General features: G+C 33.4%; 1 protein-coding gene across 5 annotated transcripts in view; it reads left to right on the forward strand.

Annotated features, from left to right (window-relative positions):
• The first annotated feature begins 6487 nt into the window (after positions 1 to 6487).
• Positions 6488 to 12730, forward strand: part of LOC126702955 (aspartyl protease APCB1) — a 68695-nt gene continuing 62452 nt past the window's right edge. For 2 of the 5 annotated variants that reach the window (XM_050401827.1, XM_050401826.1), the window contains exon 1: positions 6491 to 7292. In XM_050401827.1, the coding sequence (XP_050257784.1) occupies positions 6676 to 7292 (617 nt within the window). In that variant the 5' untranslated portion in view covers positions 6491 to 6675. Of the gene's footprint in view, positions 7293 to 12730 lie in introns of all 5 variants that reach the window. The other 3 variants (XM_050401828.1, XM_050401825.1, XM_050401824.1) reach the window with 3 other exon arrangements.

Below are 12730 nucleotides of genomic sequence, written 5' to 3' on the forward strand. Positions count from 1 at the left end.
GACTTGCGTTGGTGTAAATCCAAGAAGCGAAGGAGCCCGTGGATTCAGAGTTTGCATGTGGTCATGTCAGTAAGTTACTACTGGAGGTAGTAATAGATTTAGGGTTAAATCTAATTGTAAAAAATTTTAATTATCTTATAGTGGATTTGTTTTACCTTGAGGATAGGTAGGTCAAATTCTCTCCAAGTTTTACCTTGAAATGGTTCATTTAATTGGTTTTCCTAAGTCATCATATCGTGGTGTTATTTATTTTTCCGCATGTTTGCATGATATGATTTATTTTTGTTTAACCTAGATCTAAATAATTAATCTAAGTAATCACTTAGTTAATATAATAGGTTAAACAATTTGGTTTTAGAGGTCTAAACGAATAAACAATATGCATAACCACGGTTCATTATTTTGTGCTAGTCAATGGTAATCCTACAAGTTACATCTTACCCTCTCGAGGATTGAGACAAGGCAATTCCTTATCACCTTATCTCTTCTTGCTTTGTGGTCAAGGCCTTACTGCACTAATTCAGAAGGTAGAAGTAGATGGAATGATAAGGGGAATCACAACAGGTAAAGGTGACCCTTGTGTCTCTCACCTCTTATTTGCATATGATGGTTTACTATTTTGTCGTGCTTAATTAGAAGAGTGTCAACAAGCCATAACCTTACTTAATTTGTATGTGGTGGCATCGGGACTAAAGATTAACTCACAAAAAAAACCTCATTCTTTTTTAGCAACAACAATGATATATATTCAAGAAGCAATTAAACAGGTTTTGGGTGCTTAGATAGTTCTAGAATATAAGTAGTAATTGGGGTTGCCTAGCATATTGGGGTGTAACAAAAAAGGGGCTTTTGCTTGAATTAAAGAAAAATTATGAAGTAAATTAAAAGAATGGAAGGAAAAAAAAAAAATGACGTTTCAAGTTGGTAGAGAAATTTTGCTTAAAGTGGTTCTGTAAGCCATTCTCATATATGCTATAAGATACTGCCTTCTTTCTAAAGCACTGCTTAAAGATCTTGAAGGGATGATGAGATGGTTTTGGTGGGGTCAAATGTCACAAGAAAAGAAAGTGCACTAGTTGAGTTGGCCTAAACTTTGTATGCCTAAGATGATGGGAGGAATTGGCTTTTAGGATCTTCACTCATTTAATTTAGCTATGTTGGCTAAGCAAGGATGAAGATTATTTAAGAATACACACTCATTGTTATATAGGGTCTATAAATCAAAGTATTTCCCTAGTACATCATACTTAGAAGACTCATCATCAAATTTTGGAAGCTGGCATGGGAAAGCATAGTGGCAGCAAGATTTGTCTTAGAAAATGGCTTAAAATGATGGGTGGGGATCAAAAATAGGATTTGAATTTGGCAAGATCGATGGCTACCAACTCCATTATCTTTTAAGGTGTTGTCCCCGTGCCTTACAATGTCTACAATTGAAACAGTGGATAACCTTATTGATTCATCCACAAGATCCTGGTGAGTATCTTTGATTGATTAAATGTTTCTCCCCCATGAAGCTAAGGTTATTAAATCTATAACATTGAGTGATAGAGCGGGGCAAGACATCCAAGCTTGGACATACACAAGCATGGGTCAATTCTCAGTCAAAAGTGCATATAAAATAATCTAGAATCAACAACTGAGTTCCTCTCATGGCCAATCATCAAACCACTTGCAAAGTAACCGTATTTAGAAATCAATTTAGGCAGTTAAGGTATGTAATAAAATCAAAACACTCATTTGGTGAGCTTGTAAAGACATATTGCCAACTAAATGTAATCTGACTCAGAGGAAAATTTTGCATAATGTTGGATGTGAATGTTGTGAGGATGGGGAGGAATCAGTAGACCATGTCCTGTTGTGCTGTACATATGCTAAAGAGATGTGGAGTTTTACAGGCTTGAGAAATACTCTGCCCCAGTGCTTAAATGAATCAAATCTATTGTTTGTGGATGTGGCAAACCAAATGATAAATAGATTAAAAGAGTTGGAGATTATGATATTTTTTACAACTACCTGGATGATTTGGATCAAGTGTAACAAAAGCTCGTCAAGGCACTCGAAGGTCTAACCTTACTTCCCTAACCAAGACTGCTACTGTCCATGCTTTAGAATATATAGAGGCTACTTTTAGTAGTCTTTTTGGAGTTTCTATAAAACATTTTGCTGTTGTTCTCTATAGAAATTCATGCTTTAAGGAATCAGATAGATATGACATACGATCCAGTTATACCAAAATCTATTGTATTACTGTCTCTATTGTTGTTCTAGTTGTATACTTTTTGTGATTGAAGGAAATTCTCTAGTTTATATAAATAAATAAATAAATTCAAAAAACAAAAACCTTTTTATTTATTTATTTATTTTTTCTATAAAAGATTTAGAATAGCAATAAATGTTAATGATTTTATGTTCCAATAAAAAGTAGAAAATGCTTTCAATCCATTTTAGGGTTAGAAACAAACATTAAAAATGTTCTCAATTGAAACAAGCAGAGATTTAATGTATAATGAACTTCTCTTATATAGAGTTTGTTGAATATCTCAAATTATAATTATTGATAAATTAGTCCTTACTTGTGTGATGCATGATAAGAAAAGAAGTAGGATATGTTCAAAGAGGAGAAAAAAAAAAAAAAAAAACACATGACATGAAAATATGCACTATGAGGAAAATGATTTGAATGTTTTTCCCTCGACTTCCAAATTTGAATAGTAGTTATCAAATTAAGTTATATTAAGAATTAATATAACTTAATTTGATAACTACTATTCAAATTTGGAAGTTATATTAATTCAATTGCAAGTATTGTTTGTAAAATTTTTGGAAAACTCTTACAACTAGAAGTCAAATCCCCTTTGCTATCATGAAGATAAGGAAGGGATAAGTGAGGGAGCACAACTAGTCCTGAAGAGGCTCAAGTCAAGATCCAAAATTCCTTCGTTTGAAATTAATTTTTCTATTGAAGATCTAGTAGATGTGTGGTGATATCATAATGATCCCTTAGTCATTACTGATCATCTTAAAATAAATACTTCATTATGTGTAATTATCTATATTAAAAAATATTGTGTATTTTATCTTTAGCAATGCGGAATTTTATTTTTGAAGCCTTTTTTTTTCCTAATTTTTTTTTGCAATGTGATGTAAAAAATGAAAAAAAAAAAAAAAAAGACTCCTGAGCAGTAATTAACTAATTATGAAAAGAGAAATTGACTAAAAGCATATTGCTTTTTGTGGGGTTCAAAAACAACTAACACAGGGATAGTGGAGATAATATTTGATATGCATAACTAATTTTTGAAATATGGGAAAAGATCCACAATGGGAGGTTTAAGCAACAAACAAAAGGTCATAAAGAGCCAAATCAAGCTTTTATATATGTAGAACAATGTTCCCGAGGTACATGAGTAGGATTCAAAGGTTGAAAACTCTTAAAAGAATCTTTCTAGCTAATCTTTCTCTCTCTTGTTCTTGCCTAGACTTTCCCTCTCTAATTTTCTGAACCTTTCACCCTGTTGCCCATCTCCTCCTTTTATAGCCATCTTCCCCCCCTCACCTCTTTCTCTAGATGGCTTGTCCCTAGCTGGATTTGGGGGATATTTTGTTGGAGTTTATGCCCTAAAATCCAATTTATTGGCATGTTATAAATAATTAAGTTGTTTAATTATATGAGACTATTTATGAACTAATGAGACATTATCTTAGTCCATGAGATTCATAGTATGTGATTTATGTGAAAAGTCACAGAAAGATATAAATCACAAGTTCTTTGTAAACTCAGAATTTTAGTTCGTAGTCAGTGATGAAATTGAACATTTCATCTGTGAAGACTATAACATATCAACTAAGATGATTTGTCTTGATCATGGAAATAGAGACTTCTAGTTGATATGTTGATATGTTTTAAGAGTTAAAACATATTGAACTGGACCACTGTGAGATTTATTATTTTCCTAACGACTGTCAAATGAATAATAAATCTCACGACTTCTATTTACATCAACTCTAAATCCTGAGAGAATAATGGACTTGATCATGAGATGTAGGTTGTTTTGATATATCAAGAGTGAGATCTATAAGATATGATCAAAACCTCACTATGTTGGGCAGCCGCATTTAGTATTGATGGAACATATATTCTCAAGATGGAATTCATAATCTCTTAATTGAGATATAAAATATTCCCTTGAGATAAGTTTAATGGGTTTGGTTATTCAGAGTGTTGGGCCCAACCACTTTAGTAAGGAGTTACTAAAGTATATATTTATGAATTTGGATTTCATAAATATATGATGAATAACATAAAAGTTTAAACTGGGTACTCAAGGATTAAGATGTAGTAATCTTCAAAGTGGCAGTCTATATTTATGACTTTGTATTACTACGAATATTTTAATGAAGGGGTTGCATGTATAATAAATGTCTTGTGATATAATTTAGTAATAAGGCCTAGAGTGCAATTATATTCTTATAGTGGTATTGAATATAATTAATAATAATTTTGAACTTATCAAGAGTTGATAGAAAAGCTCAAGGCCTATTGGAGCTAGAGTCTTATTTGTTCCCTTTGGTCCCATCTCAAGCCACAAACTAAAACCCAATTGGGTAGGCCCAAAAAGGCTAACCCAATTAGATAATCAATCATTATTTAATAAGAGTTATTAAATAAAGAAACTATGAGAGTAGTATTAACGTACGTATGATGAAAAGAAAAGAAATCAGTTTTTTCTCCATAAGGAGAAGAAGAAGGATTTTTCTTTGAGAGTCTATGTACAAAAGACTGATTGAGAGACCACACATCTTGGGCACCATGTGGAATTGAGATGAAAATTAAAGGTATTCTCAAGTTGTGGTTTTGAAATTCACTGTATCAAGGTACGCTTTCTATTCTTTATTCTAGAATTCATGGTTACATGTTATCTTTCATGATTGAAGTAGATCCGTGTTTGTTGCTTCCGCTGTGTGTTTTGTATGAGATACAAAACCAGATTTTCCAACAAATTTGTCCCATCAACCCTCTATTCTACCATATTTTGATCATGAAGGAGGACTTTTGGGGGTGCTTTCATTATTTAGGCCAGTCACTCATCATTTAATGTAGTTGACATTAGGTAAGGAACCTCATTAATGCGGATGTGACTGTTTTATTGGGCTTTGCATTCTCCTTTTCAAGTCCCTAGGGGTGAATTTAGAAGATAGAAGTTCATATCCGAGGAAGAATGATGTTTCCCGAGATTCCCCAAATACCTTAAGGTATAGGCCATGTCCCTCACTTGGGTTACGAATGTTGGGAAGAGCGATTACCTCGGTTCTTAATGATGGTGGATACAGTTTACCTTTAGCCAAGGGAAGACTATTCTTTTATTACCCTTAACTTGTGCCGAGCCCATTCCTCGGGTGTATCTTCTTATCTAGCCCAAATCCTCAGGCCATGTCCAAGTTCATCTTCCGTAATTTTATTAGATAGAATACTATTTAAGTTGAGGTATAGTAACCATACCATCCTTCGAAAATAATCCATGGTGAAATATAAATATCAAAAGGACAGAGTTCAACTACAAATTTAGTTGTAACTTAATGCTACAGCCAATAATAGTAACAAGCCAAACAAGAAATGAAAACAAAAAAAACTAGGCATTTTCGATGGAACTTAACATGAGCTAAAGGTCTGTCTGGGTTCTGCTTATTTTGCTGAAATTAAAAACTTTTTGCTAAAAGTACTGTAGATAAATGTAAAAGTTAGCTGAAATAGTATAGTAGGACCCACGAATAGTATCAAATAATGCAATGGGGCCTATGAAATTTAGCAAAAATAAGCTGAATAGTAAAATAAGTTGGCAAAAATAATTTTTGCTAAACACACACTAAGTATGCAAGCATCATTCACCTAAATCACCTTTTAAGTATCATAATCTCAAGAATAAAGAATTCATTTGCGTACTAAAAAAATTGCGTTTGAAAAAAAATTTCATTTTGTCATTGATGTATGGTATATGTTCTACCATTGTTATTTAAATTTAAAATATATTATATCTTTGTCCAATTTAAAATGTTACTCTTTTTAGTTTTGTCCCTTTCATCAACTTTCCGTTACATATTTTTGACAACATGTTTTATATTTTAGGAATAAAAATGAAATAGTTTAGCTGTTAATTTTGTCCTTAAATTTTCATTTAGGTTTTATTTTTATGCCTGAAACATAATTAGAGTGACTAAAAAGGGAAAATGTATGGTAACATTTTAAATTTGTAGGGATAGAAGAAAGTTGAATTCTTTAAATTTTAAAGACGAAAAATAGAAAAATATTTTCCTTAAGGAGAAAAAAAAATTATTGAAAAAAAAAAAAACGAAGTGCCAAGTAAGCCAAGCGAGTAGAATGTAACGTAGGCTTCAATGTCTTACGCTTTAGCGTACTTGGCTACTTTGGGCTTCTGTTTTTCCTATTAAGTTCCAGGATCCTTCGCTGTGTACTTGGACTTCGTCCATGCATTGAAAACATTGACTTTTCGGACACATACCTACAGAGCGAGTCTTTGAGACAACCGTGTGTAGTGTGTACATGTTTTTCTCTCCCCTACAAGGTACACACCCTTTTTCTCAACAGGAGTTAAGACACACAGTACTTCTCTACTACAGCCTCCGAATCCTTAGCTTTTTTCCTTAATTTAGACAATGGATTCTGATGAGGCACCACCACAAGTTAGAGGGTTTGTAATAATCACTCTTCCACCACCAGACAACCCATCACTAGGCAAAACCATCACTGCTTTCACTATCTCCAACAACACTACTGGTACTATTCCTCAAACCCCAACCCAAACTCAACAACAACCACAACCCCATCACAACAACAATGATCCACAAGACCCTCGTCCACCCCAGCAACCAGAATCAGTACCAAATCCACAGGTTCATCTTCCACCCACAGTTAGCAGAAGCTTCATTATCAATCCAAGAAAGCTATTGGCCTTTCTGGGTATCTCTCTATTGGCTTTGGTCCTTTATGGTTCAGTATCTTCTCCGATCGTCCAGGATTTGCGTGACACAGAGGATGATGATGAAGATGATAAACCCGGATCGATTCTCTTGCCTTTGTACAGAAAATGGAGGACTCCACAAAAGGGTTTGGAACTTAAACTAGGGAGTTTTGTGGATATGGATAAAGGGGATTTGGTTTCTATAATTGAGGATGAGGTAGGAGACCCCAAGACAAACAATTTGCTTGCTTCTAACAAAAAAGTTGATCCCTCTTCCATTTTACCTGTTAGAGGCAATGTGTATCCAGATGGGTATGTATGGATTTTTTTTTTTTTTTTTTTCTCCCTTTGGTTAATTTCTGACTCTGAATTATATATACATAAGATCATGGTTGGTTGGAGACTGGAGTGATCTTTTGGGAATAAAGTAAATATAGCTAAAAAAGGAATCACCGGGGGGGGGGGACTGCTTTTTAACAATTGGCTGCTGATTGCTTATGTATGATATGGTTCAGAGTAATTGGTTCTTTCTTGTTGGGCCCTGGGTAGCTAACTTTAAAATGTCTTTTTTTTTTTTAATTGTTCTCAAATTTAATCTAAGATCCTTCTTTTATGCCGTTTTCTTACTTTTGTGATAGCAGTTGAAAAATTTAATTGATTTTTGTCATGTATCATACTTAATCATACTTCTAATCTGACTTCTGCATGTTGCACACTGACTAGCAATTGCAACATTATTTTAATTATATGCTGAATAATCTGTTCTTCTGTGACATACTGCATTTTTCTCTTGAAAATCACTAGCTGTGAACCAAAATTGAGCAAAGCTTCATTACAAAATAATATTTGATTAATTATATTTTACTATTTAATAATTCTTTTTTACCATGCAAAGCTTCAACATAGTTTTGGTGATGATTTATGAAGACCTGTTATGTTTTTCTCATCCACTTGGATTGTTCGTCCATAATAAAGCTTTCATCCAATAATGTGATTATTATGTGTAAAAGGTGTGGGGAATCAAGGGATCACCTTCTTCTTCATTGTCCTATAGCATATGAGTTGTGGTTTATGGTATTTTGTTTGTTTGGTATACATTGGGTTATTCCATATAAAGTTAGTGAGTTCTTAGCTTCTTGACAAGGCAAGTTTGGTAGACATCAAAATATAGATTTATGGAGGTTTGTGCAGCATTGCTTGTGTTGGTGCTTATGGCGGGAGCGGAATGCTAGATGCTTTGAGGATTGTGAACTATCTATTCTTGACATTAAGTCTTTCTTTTTCCGTACTCTCCTTGATTGGAGTTTAGTTTTGCCTTCTTATTCTTGTTTTTCTCTCCCTGATTTTATTGATCGTTGTAATGGTTCTTGATTTGTGCCATTGTAGTACACTTCTAGTGTACTTGGTTGGTTTTTTTAAATAAAATTTCTTATGTTACTTATTAAAAAAAAAAGAAAAAAGAAAAAAGAAAAGAAAAACCCTTCAAAATGGTCACTATCCTTTAAAATGTTTCATTTTAGTTCCTTTATATTATGTTTGTTTTAAAAAGGTCCCTACAATCAACTATTGGATGGAAAAAGGTGATGTGGCAAATGGAACTCATTTAACCCAAATAATTTAGCTGATGTGGAGGTTCACTTGAGCTAAGTGTCAAGCAAGAATGAGTGAACTTTTGTTCGTCCGAATGTCACATGAAGGTCAAGCGAAGTTTCTATTTAACACTAGATAAGGTTCACTCGAAGTTGGTTGAGCAAAGTGTCGAGCGAGAAGTTTCGCTTGAGTGAGGTTCATATTCAAGTCATTATGAAGAATTGTCGACAAATTAACAAACCAAATCATTACATAATGTCAAGATCATTTTCCTTGACACTAACTCATTTCCATTTTCATTACATCATGAGCTTCAATACATAGTGTCAAAACCAAATCCCAATTATCAAATCCATTACATTGATATACATCTATTACCTTTTTCCACCATATTCATCTATTTACATTGCCAAATGATAATAGAGGAAAAAACCCCATCATATGGTTTTGCAAATCGTGAAGGAGCTACAGAGCATGAAAGACAGGTTTGTTTTGTTTTGTTTTTGGGAAAAAAGCACAAAACCCCCTTGTGGAGTTCACCTAAAACATGGAATTTCATTGAGGTTTTGGGTGTAAAACTTAACCTCCTATGGTATTGTTTAATGTGTAAATTGTTAATTGTGTTACACTCAAAAACCTTAGGGGGTTAAGTATGACACAATTAATGGTTTACAAACAAAAAATACCCAATGTGGATTAAGTATTACACTCAAAACTTTAGGGGGCTTTCTTGTTTTATAGAGAAACCACGTGGAGATTTTGTGTACTTTTCCTTTTTTCAATTTTTGGATATTTTGGAATGAGCTGAAATTTTTGTTTCTAATTTGGTGGGGTGTGTGATTCTACTAATTTTGGCTAAACTGAGAACTCTAGTTGGGGAGTATTGGTTGTGTAGAAATAATATTGGGTTGTGTACTCTGCATGCATGGGTGTGTGTTGAGGGATGGGGAGGTGGGTATGTCTTTATGCTCTTCAAGCCTTTTGTGTGTGTGTGTGTGTGTGTGTGCGTGGAGAGAGAGAGAGAGAGAGAGAGAGAGAGAGAGAGAGATGCAGTCATGGAAGATTGATTTAATACTACTTCGCAAATTTGTCTATTTAAGATTTATTTTATGGGACCCACATGTGAATAATTGAAGTAAAAGTTATGTGGTTTTAAAGGTCTCATTATGTGTGTTTTAGGGCTAAACCTGAGTTTTATTTGTGTTTTTACTTCATTAGTTTTGATCAATTTTATATTTGAGGGTAATTTGTAATTTCCTAAATTCCTGCAAATTAAGGATATTTTGGTAGTTTAGTTCAATCTAAAATTTTATAGGAGATCCTTAGCATCTTAAGTTTTAATTTCTTTGAGTTTAAGTTAGTCTTTGTTTAGGTTTTTAGTTTACTAGTTAACTTAGGAATCCCAATACTACTAGTACAAGAAAGAGTTCTTATGTATACATTTGTGCTTAGTACCTAAAGAAGAAATGAAGTTGATCAACAAAATATCAAGCATTTCGAGTATTGAGGCACATTAGCCATATTGTTCTCTTCTTTATTTCTCTTATTGCTTTCTTTTCACATGGGTACTGTTCTTTTATTCACTGTTCACAGCCAAAATCGTTCTACGAATTCTTTGCTAAAACATTTTCCCACCAACCACTTGACAAAATTTCTCATCCAAGATAATGATGACTAATGCGGAATAGAGTCCTAATTTAAGATTTTTCTCAAGACTACAAAGAAATGAAGAGGATTTTGAACTAGTTGTGTGAAAGAGTTGTGTTTAATAGAAGCAAAGTGTTTGGAACACGAGATAAGTTGAAAATATTAGAAAAAGAAAACCTAGTATTTGGGGGAAGTGACGATCGACACTCAGTGGAGGCCAATTGGCACTTTTGCTATCATTTGGCACTCCCTCATCTAAATGCTCCCAAACTCCTGTGGTAGCTCCTCCTCACTCCTATGCATGTGGATCATCCCTAATTAGTTAGCCAAGATCTTAGTGGGATCAGCTTACAAGCTTGGCACATGATTAGGGTTAGCTAGTTACAAGGATAAAGTGAGTTATTATTATTTTTTTTAATTTTTTTTTTGGGAGAGAGAGAGAGAGAGAGAGAGAGAGAGAGAGAGAGAGAGTTTTAACATATGATATCTACTTTTGATGATAGCTCTTTATCATCATATCAAGACACCAATCAGTTTTTAGTGTAGACGATTGAACTTCAGATTTCTTATTCAACCATTAGAGACTTTATCAGTTGAGTTAACTGGAACCCATAAGGGGATCGAATTAGGTAGGGCTCATGCACATGTAACACATTAATTACATGTGTAATTTTTTTAATGCACAACCAATAAGAGTGAGCCATGTGTGGCTAATAAGATTAGGGCATGAGATGTATAAATAAACCATTGTAACTTTCATTTGGGATATGAACAAAAAATAATCATTTGTTGCTTAAGTCTTGCTTTCTCTCTTGTTAATTCTCTTGGAGCTAGAGTATCCCTTGAAGTTATCTATTATTTAGACAAGGTGACTCTCTAAGAAGTCACAAGCCAATTAATCACTCACCATTTGCATGCATTAGACCCATCACCAACCAAATCGACACTCATAATCCAAAAACCCTAGCCTCATTTCCATGAAACCCTAGTACATTTCACTTCAAGAACATCCATCATACACCATAATCACCTTAACCAGAGAACCATAACCGGAACCCTAATGTCCTAACACTAAACCCTAGCCTTTAACCAATCAAGAACTCTTATTACACTTCATAAACAACATCATTCTTAGTGAAATTTAAAACCCAAAACATTCTTAGTGAAATTTAAAACCCAACTTTAGGGTTTTGGGTTAGATATTTTGAAGTGAAGTCATTTATTCAATTTTATCTAACAGAGGTAATTACCTCTTCCCTTGAAAGAGTGGAAGAGGTGAAGTCATTTTGTCTCAGAATAGTTTGATGTTTTTTTGTTCCTCTTTGTTTTTGTTTGTTATTTGTTCACTATTGTGAATTCTGTGTATCTTTTTTCTATTCTTTTTTAAATAATATTTCCTTATTACCTATCAAAAAAAAGAAGAAGAGGCGAAACCTATCTACTAAGGTAACTTTTTTAATTGGACTACGGCGAAGGGGGAGGATTCTAACTTTGGATAATTTGAGGAAGAGAAATATTTGTGTTGCTAATAGGTGTTGTATGTGTAAAAATGATCGGGAATCGGGGGACCACTAGCTCATTCATTGTCCTTTCGCCTTATGCCCTTTGTATTTAGCTTGTTTGGTATCTCTTGAGTTATGCCTAAACAAGTGGTGCTTATGGGCATGGAGGTGTTGGGTGACATAGTATGGCATCTATTTGGGGTGTTAATCCGCAATATATTATGTGGAGCATATGGAGAGAACAAAACAACAGAATCTTTGAAGGGGAGGAGCATTCTATCATCGAGTTGAAGCGCATTTTCCTTTTGTCTTTATTTGATTGGAGGACTGCTTTGAGTGATTTTGACACAACCTTTGTTTTAGATTTCATAGATTTATGCAACTTTGGATAGACTTTTACTTTCCTTGTACACTCCCTATGTGCCAAGGAAGTTCTTTCATTGTATATATATATATATTTTTTCATATTTTCAATAAATTTTTTATTTACTGATAAAAAAAAAACCAAGGAAGATATTGAAAAACACTCCAATTATGATTTATCATTCCAAACGAATTAATGATATGGTGGGAAAGAAATTTTTTATCCTTAATGCTTTCAAAGATAGTTGAAGAGTTGGTGCAAGTTTCTAGTTCGAAGGTTCTTGTATTTCAAATCTTAAAAACTTGAGGCCAAATATTTTTTCAACCGGGTGAGAATAATGTAGTCATGGAAGATTGATTTGTTATTACTTTGCAAATTTGTGTATTTAAGATTTAGTTTATCGAATTTATGTGTCCAATTGAAGTAAAAGCTGTGTGGTTTTAAAGATCTAGTTTTGTGTGTTTTAGGTCAAAACAATTTAAATTTTATTAGTTAAAGTCAATTTTATATTCAGGGGAAATGTTGTAAGTTTTGCAATTCCCGCAAATTAAGCACGTTTTTGTAGTTTAGTTGAGTCTAGAATTTTCTAAGAGATTCTTAGTATCTTATGCTTTATTTTAAGTCAAAGTTAGTTTTTTTTATTAGGT

The sequence above is a fragment of the Quercus robur genome, chromosome 10 (assembly GCF_932294415.1).
Source record: "Quercus robur chromosome 10, dhQueRobu3.1, whole genome shotgun sequence".
NCBI classification, from domain to species: Eukaryota; Viridiplantae; Streptophyta; class Magnoliopsida; order Fagales; family Fagaceae; genus Quercus; species Quercus robur.